General features: G+C 52.9%; 6 protein-coding genes across 6 annotated transcripts; 4 read left to right on the top strand and 2 right to left on the bottom strand.

Annotated features, from left to right (window-relative positions):
• Positions 1-33: 33 nt before the first annotated feature.
• On the top strand, positions 34-1,572 carry CKM354_001082300 (uncharacterized protein; the record flags this gene model as incomplete). Its single annotated transcript, XM_044806290.1, has 1 exon — positions 34-1,572. One exon carries the CDS (start codon positions 34-36, stop codon positions 1,570-1,572), a length of 1,539 nt encoding a protein of 512 aa, XP_044662225.1.
• Positions 1,573-3,449: 1,877 nt separating this feature from the next.
• CKM354_001082200 (uncharacterized protein) lies at positions 3,450-5,506 on the bottom strand (the record flags this gene model as incomplete). Its single annotated transcript, XM_044806289.1, has 2 exons — positions 3,450-3,650; positions 3,707-5,506. 2 exons carry the CDS (start codon positions 5,504-5,506, stop codon positions 3,450-3,452), a joined length of 2,001 nt encoding a protein of 666 aa, XP_044662224.1.
• A 368-nt stretch (positions 5,507-5,874) lies between these two features.
• On the top strand, positions 5,875-7,134 carry CKM354_001082100 (ribosome biogenesis protein TSR3; the record flags this gene model as incomplete). The annotated part of the gene is made up of 1 exon (XM_044806288.1): positions 5,875-7,134. One exon carries the CDS (start codon positions 5,875-5,877, stop codon positions 7,132-7,134), a length of 1,260 nt encoding a protein of 419 aa, XP_044662223.1.
• A 993-nt stretch (positions 7,135-8,127) lies between these two features.
• Positions 8,128-9,734, top strand: CKM354_001082000 (uncharacterized protein; the record flags this gene model as incomplete). The annotated part of the gene is made up of 2 exons (XM_044806287.1): positions 8,128-8,195; positions 8,252-9,734. The coding sequence occupies 2 exons, from the start codon at positions 8,128-8,130 to the stop codon at positions 9,732-9,734; spliced, it is 1,551 nt and encodes a 516-aa protein (XP_044662222.1).
• Positions 9,735-10,064: 330 nt separating this feature from the next.
• Positions 10,065-10,477, top strand: CKM354_001081900 (uncharacterized protein; the record flags this gene model as incomplete). Its single annotated transcript, XM_044806286.1, has 2 exons — positions 10,065-10,104; positions 10,155-10,477. The coding sequence occupies 2 exons, from the start codon at positions 10,065-10,067 to the stop codon at positions 10,475-10,477; spliced, it is 363 nt and encodes a 120-aa protein (XP_044662221.1).
• A 580-nt stretch (positions 10,478-11,057) lies between these two features.
• CKM354_001081800 (uncharacterized protein) lies at positions 11,058-13,220 on the bottom strand (the record flags this gene model as incomplete). The annotated part of the gene is made up of 2 exons (XM_044806285.1): positions 11,058-12,197; positions 12,288-13,220. The coding sequence occupies 2 exons, from the start codon at positions 13,218-13,220 to the stop codon at positions 11,058-11,060; spliced, it is 2,073 nt and encodes a 690-aa protein (XP_044662220.1).
• Positions 13,221-13,614: the final 394 nt, after the last annotated feature.

Raw genomic sequence — 13,614 nt, 5'->3', positions numbered from 1 at the left:
TCCTCTTCTTTCTTCCCTGCAATCACAGACGTCATGGCGCCCAAGAAGAGGACCTACTCGAATGTTTCCGAGAGCTCAGACGACACCACCAACGTCTCGAGTGCAGCAGCACCAGTGCCAGCATTCGCTGCCCCGGCTACACCATCAGCTGCACCACAGAATGGGTCAGCAACTCCTCGGCCGGCACCCACCTTGCCAATAGCAACGCCAACGAGGCCAGCCGCCCTGCCGCCGTTGACAAAAAGCCAGCAGAAGCGTATGGGAATGACCAGCTTCGGCAGCGAGTCAGGCGGGCCGACTGCCAGGGGCTCGAGCTACGGCTACGAGCACCGTTTACCTACCGATGCGTACCCAGACTTCCTCAATCCGGCGCAGCGCGAAGAAGTCGAGCGGCAACGAGAAGCAGAGTCGGCAATGCCGACTTCTACGTCAGCAAACGCAGCTCGACAGCCTGACACCACGAGTCCAGGTCTTTCCTACGACCAGGCGAGTACGCCAACCCGCACACAAGAAGCCGCTAGAGCTCGACGTCTTCCTGTGTTGCAAGCACCTTCGAGTCAACAAGACTCGAACTTCTCCCAGGGCGGACTATCTGCCATCGGTCATAATGGCAACACCCCCTTGCCAAGACCTGGCGCCAGACACCAATATGCTGCTTTCCGGCCCAACCCTCTGCCCCGCTCAGGCTTATATGGGCACGAGAATGCTCTTCAACCAGCCCAAGCTTCATCACCTCCACCATGGCGCGGCTCGAGCTATGCGAGCTCAAACGTATATGGCGGTAGTGGTGCCCCGACTCAACCACCCTCTCGTGCGGCTGGGTTGGCCGCTCTATCGAACATACCTGGCGACCCTGCCTATAACCCACCTGCAGTACCAAGCATTTGGGGCAGTGATCACTGGACAGGCAATGCTGCGACTGGTGCTGGAGATGATCCTTTTACCTTTCCGCACACGACAACGCCAAACTGGCCAGGAGTTGCTGAGCCACAGCAGCAAGCTGGTGGCAGCGGCTCGCACTACATCCCGCAGCCTGCCCTCCAACAGCCTTGGCATGCTCAGAGCTATCAAGCAGGTAGCCGCTTGCCAGGCGTTCAGAGGCAAGGTCATGGAGACACGGGCTTCCGTGGTGCAACAACTGCTCGGACTGATGGTGTACCGCAACATCTCTTGCGTCCTTCGAACCAGCACAATGGCTTTGAGCCCCCATTTTCGCCTACGAGCCGCACGAACGACTCCATTGCCGAGCGTCATCCTTCTACCGCGCCACACGTGCCGTCAGACCTCAACCAAGAGTTTGACTGGCGTGTGTCTCCCAATCCCGACTTGGACGACGTGGTAGCGCCAGCTTCCACGGCTGTGCCAGCCCACGATGCTCATGCGCGCCCAGATGGTCACCAACTACAGGCAGAGCAAGGGCCTGAGATGACGCAGACCGATGACTCTGCCGATATCCAAGCGCAGCAAGCTCGACCATTCGGCCCAACCAACACTGGAACTGCGCCTTCTGGATACGGAGACATGAGCGATGTGGGCGCTGCTACGCATGCGCAGGAGGCCTTGGCGGGATAGTATCTCGTCGAGTGCGTTAACTGCCATGCGGAGTACGAACTGGGCGAAGACCACGAATGCTCGCGGTCGGAGGATTGAGCATGAGGTGCAGGGCAGATGGGTGAGCGAGCAAAGCTGTGGCACGTGCAAGTGGTTCAGGGCTGAGTGGGTAACGCACGGGTGGGCCTGATTGTACGATGCAATGCCACATTGATGCCTCGAAATCAGGGGGCATCAAAAAGCGCATGGAAAAGCAGACGTATAGAAACAGCAGGTATGGCATGACATAGAGCTGGCAAACACGGTTAGAAATGAATGATTAACCAGCATCGCATTGGAGATCAACTTCGCACCAATTTTCTCACTTAGTCTTCAGACCTCCATCCCAACGTGACGATCAATGCTAACGCTCAGGGCAATGCAAGCAATCCGGATAGCACCACTTCCAGAATGTGACCTGTCCTGAGCACAACAGTTGCGTAGCCATACAAGACCTAACTTTTGGCCGAGCTTCGACGAATGTGGTAGATCAAGTGATTTCATTCTACTGACACCGATTCTGGGAATGCCCGGAAGGTTGTCTCCACATAGTCAGCACACAACAGCATGATGAAGAGGCATGGCTCGTCCCCTCATCTCATTGCTGTGTGGATAGATCTTCCATCAGAACACATCTCCCATTCGCTCTCATAAAACATGGTTGTGTTGATGTCAAATAAGGTCTTCGATTACTTCTCCAGAACAATGCAGCTGACAGATCAATCCACTTTTGCTAGCAGGAAGACCATGCTTTGGAGAAAGATTATGTTGTCGTAGATAAATAATGACTAACGTTCCATAGTAGGTGAGCTGGAATACATCGGACGTTCAAGCTTTCTAATCTCTCAATGCACCTCAATGCTCAGCAAATGGAATACAAGCTTCTCTAAATGCTTGATTGACCTTTGTAGGTATATCGCACGTGCAGTGACGGCCTTAGGGATATATTGTATCTCCCGACGATTTGATATACTTGTCACGCATTCCCCATTCTGTCTTGGCAGCTATACTAGCCGCCCCAGCCTCTCGACTACTGATATGCGTCAAAGCTCCCATCATGATGAGTACTCCCTGAAGTAGGTCTAGGCAGCCTTGAAGATGGATCATCAAGTTGATGCCGAAATCGCAAGGGCTATGCAGACACTTCACTTGAGTTCTCCATCTCACTCTGGCAGATGTGTATGGCATTGATGCTTCTCTTTCGACGCGACTTCACAATGGGAATCACATTGACGTTGTCATCCGACGCCAGACCGAACATAGCTCAGAAGCAGATCATAAGATCATGAGTGAAATTGGTGAGTTTTGGTACAAGTTCTCGGTCTCCTCTTATTAGTTCTCCCTGCTGTTCGGAAGTCTCAGAAAGCAAGATCAGTCTAAGTGCCAATAGCATCGACGGCAGGCTCTGATAGCAACTGCAGCATCAATCAGAAATAAATGATCAAATAGTGGATACACGAAAATTAAGTGTCACAAATATTTGTGAACTCGAACACAAGCGAGCTCTCCAATCTCATTGGCCCCTATCGTTGCTCAAGCAACTCAGAATGGTGTCCCATAGCAGTGCACACAGCATCGATGGCAAGTTGCGACGGTGACTGCTATAAAGATTAGAAACAGACTACCAAATTGTGTTGGACGACGAGGGAATCTCACGACGTTGCTGTGAACTTCCACACAAGTTCATCCTCTCATCTCATCCACTTCCCCCCTCGTTCAAGCGCCTCAAGATCGTGGTTCAAAGCAGTGCGAACAGCGTGGAAGACTGGTAGTGGCAGCAGCTGATGCAAATGGTAGAGACAGACCACCAAGTCAGCATTTTCTCTATCTACCTGTCCATCTGTCCTCCTCAACTTCTCTTATGACACTCCCAAACCATTTATTTCACCCTGCTCGTTCTTCTGCTGCCCTCCAACAGAATAACTTGCTCTCCATCGCATCTTGACGCCCATTCCTTTCCCTCGCTCTGCACCCTGTAAGCGGATCGTCTGTGTGATACCGTTCTGCTGATTTGGTGCCAGGTTGCGACTAGATTGGGGTTCCAGCTTGAGAGTTAGACCCTAGAAAGAATAGAGATTAGTGACAGGTATGTGGCAGATACGGAGTCGCTGCTTACCTTTGTTACAGCTAATTGAAATGTCAAATCCGCGACAGGCTGTGCAGTAGAATTAGATATTCGGCTTTGAATGAGGATTTCGGTGTCATTGGGACGGGACACAGCGAAGACGGTCTTGATAGAACTGTTGGTGACTGTGATTTCGGCGGATTGGTCTGGCAGCGCGGAAGCGAATTCCCATTCGTCGTCCTGAGCTGGTGCGGCCGGTGCTGACGTGCCGTTGCTGCTTCCCATGCCCAACAGGTCGACACCTGATGATGACGAGGGTGCCGGTGCTTTGGCGGGAGTCTGTTGAAATGGGGAAGATTGCCGTGGAGGTGTAGATAAAGCTGCAAATGGATCGGACCTCTTCGCTTGGTGTTGTTGCAAGGATGCGGGTATCGGTGTCGCTGGTTTTGAAGGTGGCTGGGAATTGGACGGGAAAGAGCTGAAGAGGTTGAAATTCGATGACTGAGCCGGAGGAGAAGTAGCCTGTGGCGGAGCGGGTTTTTGTTGCGTGTTGAAGATCGAGTTGGCCGCTTGCGGCTGGTTGAATTGGGCCATAATATCGACATTGCCATTCGGTGCTCCGCCAAGAGAGATGCCTCCGCCTGAGCCATAGTTGCCATCGCCCATATTCAGTCCGAGTAGATCGTCCTCTAGAGCGTTGCCCGTTTGCTTAGGTGCGGCCGGTGCAGAAGATGACTCGGCTGTCGTGGACGGCTCGGCTGGTTCAGCATCCTCTGGCCCACCAAAATCGATCAAAGACAGCTCCCCTCCACCGCCTTGCTTCACACCAGCTCCACTGACGCCCAATGTGCCCTTTGGAATGGCATTCGCGGCTTCCACATCGCCCTTCTTGATCAGCTTATATCGCTCAATCGTCCGGTGTATTGAGTCGTTGATCTCAAACAGCTTGGCCACTGCCTCATGGTCCTCACTTTCCTGCTCGCACATCTTCTGGATCTTGGGATGTGCGCTAGCCAAGGAATTCGCCAGCTCCTCAAAAACATCTCCTTCTTGAATCTTTTCCCCGGGTTTGACATCCTGCATCATCTCTTCTAGCAACTTTGCCTTCTGCTGAATCTTGCCCACCTCTTCCGCTGCTTTGGCCCTATAGTCTGTCTTGTGCCGTGTGTCGTACCCGGCCATGACCTTCATCAGCTTGTTAGCTTCTTGCAGATCGTGTGGTGTTCCTCGTCGGATCAACTCCTGTAGTTTTGCACTCTGCGCCGCTTGCTCTTCCGCCTCCATCTCCTCCACGCTCTTGAGGTTGTCGCTTGGATTGAGCACCGCAGCATCCTCGCGACTGATCTGCGGGAATTGGTAGCCTTTGTAGTGCAGCAGTCTGTGCATGTCCCGGATGAAGCCTAGATCTTCCTTGTATTTGCTCGTCTCGCATATCGTCCTCCTCCATTCCTCAATCAGCTCCAGGATCCTGTTCTGTACGCGTGTGGTTCGGATGGGCGGGCGCTCTGGAAAGCGGCGCACGAGCTCATTGAGGAATTCCTTGGTAGAGATCTGAAGATGAAATGGGTATCCGCAATTCTTGACACAGATGTCCAGCAGCGACAATGCCAGCAGGGAGACATTGGGATTGCGGTGATTGATGTATTTAACAATGTCGACGGCAGCTTCTCGCGGAGCTCCTCCCTTCTTCGCATTGATCAGATCGGCGACCTCGAGGCACAGGGCCAGATTGGGCTCGAAGTTCTCGGGTGAGCAGGCTTGCTGGACGTATCGCTGCAGCTGAGACCCGGCGGGCTCCATGGGATATGCGAAGCGGTCGCGGGCGGCGTAGCGGGCGGAGGCAGCTTCCATGCTGGCTGGAGGAGAGGCGCAATGCCTCTAAGGGTTGCCGCGAGCTACAGTTTGGCAGTTTCAGAGCTTCAGCGCAAAGGCAATTCTATTGACAAGTTTCAGCAGCATCTGCCTTGTTACACACTCCAAGCCACGTTGTGTGCACAGCCAACAGCTAAGGGTTCACTTCGGGAGGGGCCGAACAGCAGCGCCCGCCGATGAAGTCACCGACCAGAAATATGACCCTCACTTTCACATGAATCACCACACTCTTGCTTTGACCTAATTCTCTACTCGCCACACCTTCTGCCTACTCCATCGAACATTCCGATCGATCCTACCACGTGTCCAGCTTCAGCTTTCCTCAGTCTTCCCAGACGACCACGACAATGGTCCGCCACAAAAAAGACTTCAAAGGCGCCAAGTCCAAGCACGGCGGCGGGCCCAAAACATACGCCCAGCACACGAACCCCGACAACCCAGACAGCACCACCCACAAACGCCCGCCCTACAAAGCCGCAGCATGGGATCTCAACCACTGCGACGCGAAACGCTGCTCCGGCAAGCGGCTTATGCGCCTTGGTCTGATGCGTGAGCTGCACGTTGGCCAAAAGCACCAAGGACTCGTCATCTCACCGAAAGGAAAGACGTTATGCAATCCTTCTGATCGCGAGATATTAGAACAGTATGGAGCTGCCGTCGTCGAAGCGAGCTGGAACCGCATCGAAGAAGTCCCGTTCAGCAGAATCGGTGGACCGAATCCTAGATTATTGCCTTACCTGATTGCCGCGAACCCCACAAATTATGGCAAGCCCTGGAGGCTGAACTGTGTGGAAGCACTAGCTGCGACATTCGCGATCTGCGGGCATCTCGATTGGGCAGAGCAGATCCTCTCTACGTTCAGCTATGGGCAGTCGTTCCTGGACATCAATGAGGAGGTGCTACAAAGGTACGCAGAAGCAAAGGACGAAGAAGGCGTGAAGAAGGCAGAAGAGGATTGGTTGGCGAAGATCGAGAATGAGTGGAGAGAAGATCGCGAGGATCGGGAGAACAATAAGGAAGATGCTTGGAAGGGCGGCAACATGAATCGGAGACAACCGATTGTGGGAAATGATCTGGATGATGGAAGTGAGGAAGGTAGCGAAGATGAGGATGAGGATAGCGACGCCAGTAGTTTGGGTGGCATACAGCTTGGTGGGCCCAAGCCTGGAGAGAAGGCGCAGGTTCATGGCAACACAGATGGTACCGACGAAGAAGAGGAACGTGATCCATATGGTTTACCGCCCTCAGACGATGACGATGAGGAAGAGATGGCAGAGCTGCGAAGAAGAGTTCTAGCATCGAAACCGTTCTCAAATCCCTCGAAGCCTTCCGCGACCGAAGAGCAGAAGCTCGAACCTGAGCGCATAAAACGACCTTCTGAAACGAAAAAGCTAGATTTGCCTGAAGACTCTGATGCTGAATCTGGATCGGATATCGGAGATGAAGATGATGAGTTTGACAACATCATGAATGCTGCTCCTGTCACAGATCGCGCCGGCATTACAGCCGCGCAAAGGAAAAGAGCCATGGAGAAGGAGGGCAAGCTCAGCGCGACCTTCAGTCGAGCTGTGTTGGACGCCTCGGGTAAGAGCCTGGGAAAGCATTGAGACAGTAGTTGGACAATTATCGACGCGCCAGAGTCGCAGATGCTAATTACACCTCAGCGTGATCGATGCATGCCTCTCACTGTGTCACAGTCGAGAATATGTTTTCGTTGCTGTGGGACGCGTTGTCTCTGGCCATATTGCTCAAGCAATTGGTTGACTACGAACAGCTGATGATGCACATTGCAGTATGATGTCTCTCTCCAGGAACGTCGGTAGATAATCCCTGCTGCGGATGACCATTGACGACTCGTGTCTTGGCACTACATACAACATTTCCTGGGCACATGCTGGACGTTGCTCTGTTTTCTTGTCAAGATGTCATGCGCGGCCACCCGCAGCCCTCGCGATGCGCTGCCCTATCCGGGTGAAGCAACGAGCACAACAGTAACCAGCATGCTCTTGAAAGGTTATTCCGGCAGCCGGGCTTCCACCGTGCACCTTCTGCTGACGGACAAGACAAGTTCCTACATCGGCCGACGACAAGGCCCGCGCTGCAATGTCGGTCGCAAGGATAACTTTGTTACGATCTGCCCCCAATGTCTCTCTCGACTCATGATTGCTTCCCACACACCAGGCTATCTACGCCAAGTGATCTGCTGAGAGCATGACAAGATCAATAGCTACCAGGACTCTCCAGACAGACGAAACAGTTGAAACAAACCAAGCATGTGCCAGCCGCATCACACTGGAGGTCCGAGCAAGCCGTCAGTCTACAACCCATACAAATCAGCTTCGTCCCCTGCTTAGCCGCGTGCGCTCGTGGCCGACAGTTTGCAACATCTGTTCTACCATTATGCGTAAGACTCCCTCTCTTCTCGTAGTCATGAATATCTCTATCAACGTTCACCACATTTCATATTTTGCTATCTCTCGCATGACTCCTGATCTTTCACACTTCTCATTTTCGAGCACTTCTGTGCGACTGCACGCCTTTGACAGGCGACTTCATCTTTCTCTCGCTTGACCATTTTACTTCTTCACAGCGCATGCAATATGCGATCACGTACTTCTTCCAGTCTCAATGGTATAGACTGGAGGCCATGTACTACATCAGATGCCGAGTAAGTAGAACCCCTCCACGTCTAAGATGGCGGCATGCTAATTCAATGCTTAACAGAAAGTCTGAACCTGGCACAATAAACGTTGAAAACACCTGGAGCACGACCATTGCAAGCTCACAACAGTTCCTAAAGCGGATTATCAGGCCTTCACATTACTTCCGATTTTCAAGCAGCTCGCAGTCAACAGATACCATTACTCCAGCACGACCTATCTCTAGGACCGCCTCCTACGATGGCCTTCGAGGCATAGCATGCCTGATCGTGTTCAATTTTCATTTCCTCTACCCTTACACTGACACCTCAAAACACGGCTGGGGAGCGGACAGATGGAACATTTACATCCACCAATGGCCATTTATCTGTCTCTTAGTTCGCGGTCGAGCCATGGTGACACTCTTCTTCGCGGTCTCCGGATATGTCCTGAGCTACGGTTTCCTCAAAGCGATGAGGGACAGACAAGCCGACAAGTCTTTTTCGCGAATGGCATCTCTGGCAGTTAGGCGCTGGATCCGCCTGTACCTACCAGCAACTATAACCACGAGCATGGTCTGTGTGGCTACATACTGGGGAGCCTTTGATGCAGGCCGCAAGTTCCAGAAGACCCCTCTACTAACGGGAACGCCGGAAGAACATCCACCACGAAAGATGAACTGGGATGCTCAGTGGGCGGATTATTGTGTTATGTGGTGGAGGTGGTCTAATCCTTTTGACTGGAATTTTCATTGGGAGAATTACGATCCGCATACCTGGACGATACCCGCGGAGTTCAGATGCTCGATGGTGCTGTTTATTTTGTTGCTGGCTGGCGCGGGCCTTAAGCAGCGATGGAGACTTGGAATGACCTTTCTTGTTACAGCTGCTGCTCTGCGTTACGCCAGATGGGATGTGGCGACTTTCACTGGAGGCGCCTTGGTTGCGGATATTCATCAGGCGGTCTCACACCGCAAGGAGGAAGAAACTCCTGAGCTTCCAACAACCGAAAGCGACCCTGAAGACGAATCTCCATGCTGTGAGTCTACGACTGGGCTAAAATGGCTCATCTTCATCATCGCACTATACGTCCTCTCCTTCCCTGACAACAAAGCTCGAAAGACTCCCGGATTCAAGACTATGGCATATTACGTTCCAACCAATTACTGGGATAAGCAATTCTTCTGGCACGCCATGGCATCCAGCGTTATCCTCTGGTCCGTCGAGCAACTTCCTATAATACAGAATATCTTAAGCTCTACCATCCCACAATATCTAGGAAAAGTCTCGTTTGCATTCTACCTCTGCCATGGACCTTTACTGCACTCGATAGGATTCGCTATGCAGCCAAAGATCTGGAAGTTCTTTGGACATGAGACACTCCCCATGTGGTGTTTCGGGTTGGCTGTGGGTTGGACGATTATGCTGGCGCTATCGTTGGGCACGGCGCATTTATTCTATAGATTTGTTGATATGCCACTTGTGAGAGCGACGAGATGGTTGGAGGATTGTGCGAGAGATAAAATGGCATTCAAGCCTTTAAAGGAGGAGGAGAAGCATACAAGATAGATAGCCTGCCAATGCTGAACATTTTGTCAATCTTGGTTCGCTCGTGCTTTACGTTATGCAGCTCCAGCTATCACGATTTCAAGCACTATCAAACCGGTGTTACAAAGATGACTCTCAAAGCCTTGATCATCAATACAGTAACTGAAGAACAGCTTTGAAATGCAGCAGTCAGTGCTCGGAGTGAGACTGCGATGGCATGTCATGATGTAAAGTAGGCATCATCGCATGTATGACGCGAAAGATGTATCGTTCGCATACGCGCAACACGACGCCCTTTCCAACCAGTTCATCTTCTGTAGAGTTTGAACCTACAGTACAAACAATTTCAAAATGTCGAGCAGATTCATAGCACGAAGTGTACGCCGAAGTGGTAAGAATTCCCGAATCTCGTCCATAGCTCCTGCGTTGACAGCATCGCAGGCCTCTCATCGAGCCGTCGCGTCTTCCCAGCCATCTCGACGCGACTGGCTCATACCAGACCCGCTCAAGGTCGTGAACAGTACTCAGAAGACCCAGGTGTGGTGGCAGGCCGCGGCAACAAAGACCAGCTGAAGTCCGACACGACATCCGACGTCGAGAACCCACACCAAGATGTCGGCCAGCAGCAAGCAGAAGCTCAGCGCACAGGATCCTCGACCAAGCTCGATAGCGATAGCGGTGGCATTGCGAAGGGTGATGAGCTGAAAAGACCAGAAGGGACGCAACAAGGACAAGAGAAGAAAGGCCCTCATCTGCCGATCTGAGGTAGAGAAGAAAATTGCAGCGCGCAAGCAGTGCAGTGGCCATCTCCATCTCCAGCGCCATCATCTCCCAAAAATCTCCATCTCATTTCGCCTGCACACCTGCAAACAGTGAACATGATGAAGCAAAAAAGTAAAGGTATATAGCGGCCATCCCACAACCCCGATCCAAAGTGAAAATATGGATTCCACGCGATTGGTAGGAAAGACGGACGCAACGTTGCTCTACAGGGCCGGGAACGGAAGGAGGTTCATCGAGAACAAGAAACAACCCTCAGCAAGTCGCCGTAGCGAAGCCATGATTAAGTAACATGTAGTTACCTACTGATGTAGTGAAGAAAAGAAGAAGGTTTGCAAAGGGAGTGCGAGAAGTTTTTGTGTGCTTGCGGCGGAGTGCGGGCCGGATGGGTGCCTGGCGTGGTCAGGGCTTGGCGGTAAATGATGCCTGAATTTTTGGAAGGGCTTGGGATGGAGCGGATATCTGGAGGCACAGACGAACCGCGTTCTGGGTTAATGAGACAACTAGAGAATACGAGGATGGTCGCAAGAATATTAAATCTACCGCAGGATATACGCTCAGCAGCTATCGATGAACCCGACCCTCATACTCGTCCACACTTCTGGAATCCGCTCCCGTCGTCGACTCAAACAGCGTCGGATCGATTTCGGGAAGAGTTTCCCGGGCCAACTTCTCTCCCTCCAGCTTACCACGCTCCACGTTTACCAAGAACATCAATGGTATCGGAAGACCGATGAGAACTGCCAAGAACCAGAAAGCAGGACGGATGTCGCCAGTAGCATCAGTGATGGCGCCGACTATGGCAGGGCCAAAGACGCTACTACCTTTGTCAGTGATGGCATAGAGTGCGTAGAATGCGGCTTCGCTTCCAGGAGGAATCAATTCGCCATAGAGACTCCGGCAGTAAGAACTCAAGCCGCCGAGGACGAGGCCATAGACCGCTCCCAATGGGTACATTTCCCACTGTTGCTGGAGTCCAAAGGAGCCATAGCGTTGGATGGCTGGGATGTAACCAAGTAGTCCGTACAGCGGAATGATTTCGAAGAGGCAGATGCAAGTGAGGATGGTCTGTGACGGTTTCAATTGCATCATGCGCGACACTTTTGACCAGGTGAAGGCGCCAAAAATTCCAGAGATGGTGACAATGACGTTGATCATGGCGAGAGCTGTCGATTCCATGCCGAGTGTGGTTTTGGCGAAGAGGATGGCGGTACCAGATACTGTGGCGATGGCATCAGAAATCATGAACCAAGCAGCTAAGAAGAGCAGTACGTCTTTCAGTCGCCGAGCTCGAGATATAGTTTTGTAGAGATTCTTCCACGAGTAGGTAATGTACCCTGTCCATGACCTGCTTGCGGCTTCCTTGGAAAGAGGTGGGCCTGGCCTTGGTCGCATCAGGAATGCGGCTGGGATCGTGAAGCATAGCCACCAGGTGCCGATCATGAACAGGACCAATCGCAGAGAGAACAAGTCGCCGCCCATAGAGGCGAGCAGAAACACCGAGAGGATCTGGACGATCACGGCTGCAAGATAGCCGATGCCGATGCCATATGATGAGACCTTCGTGGAGAGCTGCATCTGCGGCGAGGGTGTGGATTGTGAGGGCGGATACGGCTCAGTGTGTCCATCTGTTGGGAGCAGCGATGCAGTGGAGTCCAGTATTTCGGACGAGTCCGCCGGTCTCTGGTAGTTGTCCTCGCTGTACTAAAGAGCAAATCAGCAGCCGGCACCGCGCCTGCATCTGCTTGGAACTGCATCCTCACTGCACGCAATGTCTGTGAAGGAAGGACTCACCTCGCGCTCGTGCGCCCAATCCTGTTCGTTTATCTGTCTCCTGCTCGTTGGTCGCACTGAAGGATGCCAGCGGACCAGCAGCGGCAAGAACGAATTGAGCAGAACGAATGAAGCTCCAAAGCAGACATTTCCCATAATTGCCCAGATGCTGCCTAACAAATATACTCCTGGGGTAACGGGCAAGAAGAGCATGGTCGCCACTGCGCCGATGACAGCAAACGAGATCATGAGAGACTTTCGATATTTGCCGTGGTCTGCTGCGCCAGACATGGTGACCACGAGGAGCGCTTGGAGAAGTACTGACAGAGAGAAGGTGTACATAGCAAAAGAAGCTGTGTTCACCTCCATTCCCAGGATCTTGAAGACGCATTGTGCGCCTTTAGCCTTGTCATTGCTTGCTCGAGCGAATAGAGTGGCAACGCCCACCAAAGACCGTCTGTCCAGACCTTGGGCTTTGCATGACTTGGTGTGATCATGCGCAAGCACTGCGGTTGAAGAAGCGCGCGCGAGATCCTCTAGGGTTATAGGGATGAAAGCGCCGAGACCGCAGACGACGAACACCTCGGCGGCGAATGAATACGTATAGAAGCCCAGTAACTCCTTATTAGAAGTTGGCCTGGTATCTTCACCAGGATACGAAGGCTCGGGCGCGTCGTCGGGCTCCCCAGGGCCCATTATGGTGTCAAAGGATGACCGCTCGGAGCTGGTCGAGGGGGTTGAACGCTCGTCATCCGCGTCGTGGGCGTACTCTGATAGGAATGAGATCTGCCGTGAGACTGGCGGCTTGCCTTTGTCGAGGGACGATGAGCTCTCTTCTGCAAAGGTAGAATAGTCGCTGCCCGAATGCGCGTGGTGTTGCTGTTGATGGTACAGCTGTTCGACGCGTGAGGCGTGGGGTCGGAAGGTCGGCGGGCGACGCGGGTCCGGCACCATCGCTTGTCGGCTGCTCTTTCCTCAGTGCTCCAGCAGCGACGGGACATGCTCCGCAGGCATCGTTGCAGACCCCTATGTCACGCAACAGGTAGCGGAGCGGACGAGAGGGAAGGTGAAGGAGGATCAGCAGGCTCGATCAGCACGTCTCGTGCGGTGCAGGCGGGCGTATCGCGATAAGACATGAGGAGACTAAGATGGTGTGGTCGCCGGCCATGTGCCTCATGATCTCCAAGCTAGCTCGAGATTGCGTACGATGGGAGCGACCACGGGATGCCTGCTTTTGGTGCGCCGAACAGGCTTGCCCTCAGCAAGCTGCATACCCATACGGCCATGTTTGAGGGAAGTCGTCACGGTTGCTGTCGAAGCCGTATGCTTCCACGGCCATAGTGTTGCA

The sequence above is a fragment of the Cercospora kikuchii genome (assembly GCF_019650295.1).
Source record: "Cercospora kikuchii DNA, contig_00007, whole genome shotgun sequence".
NCBI classification, from domain to species: Eukaryota; Fungi; Ascomycota; class Dothideomycetes; order Mycosphaerellales; family Mycosphaerellaceae; genus Cercospora; species Cercospora kikuchii.
Note: the sequence above shows the minus strand (reverse complement) of the source record. Positions and strands in the feature narration are given on the sequence as shown.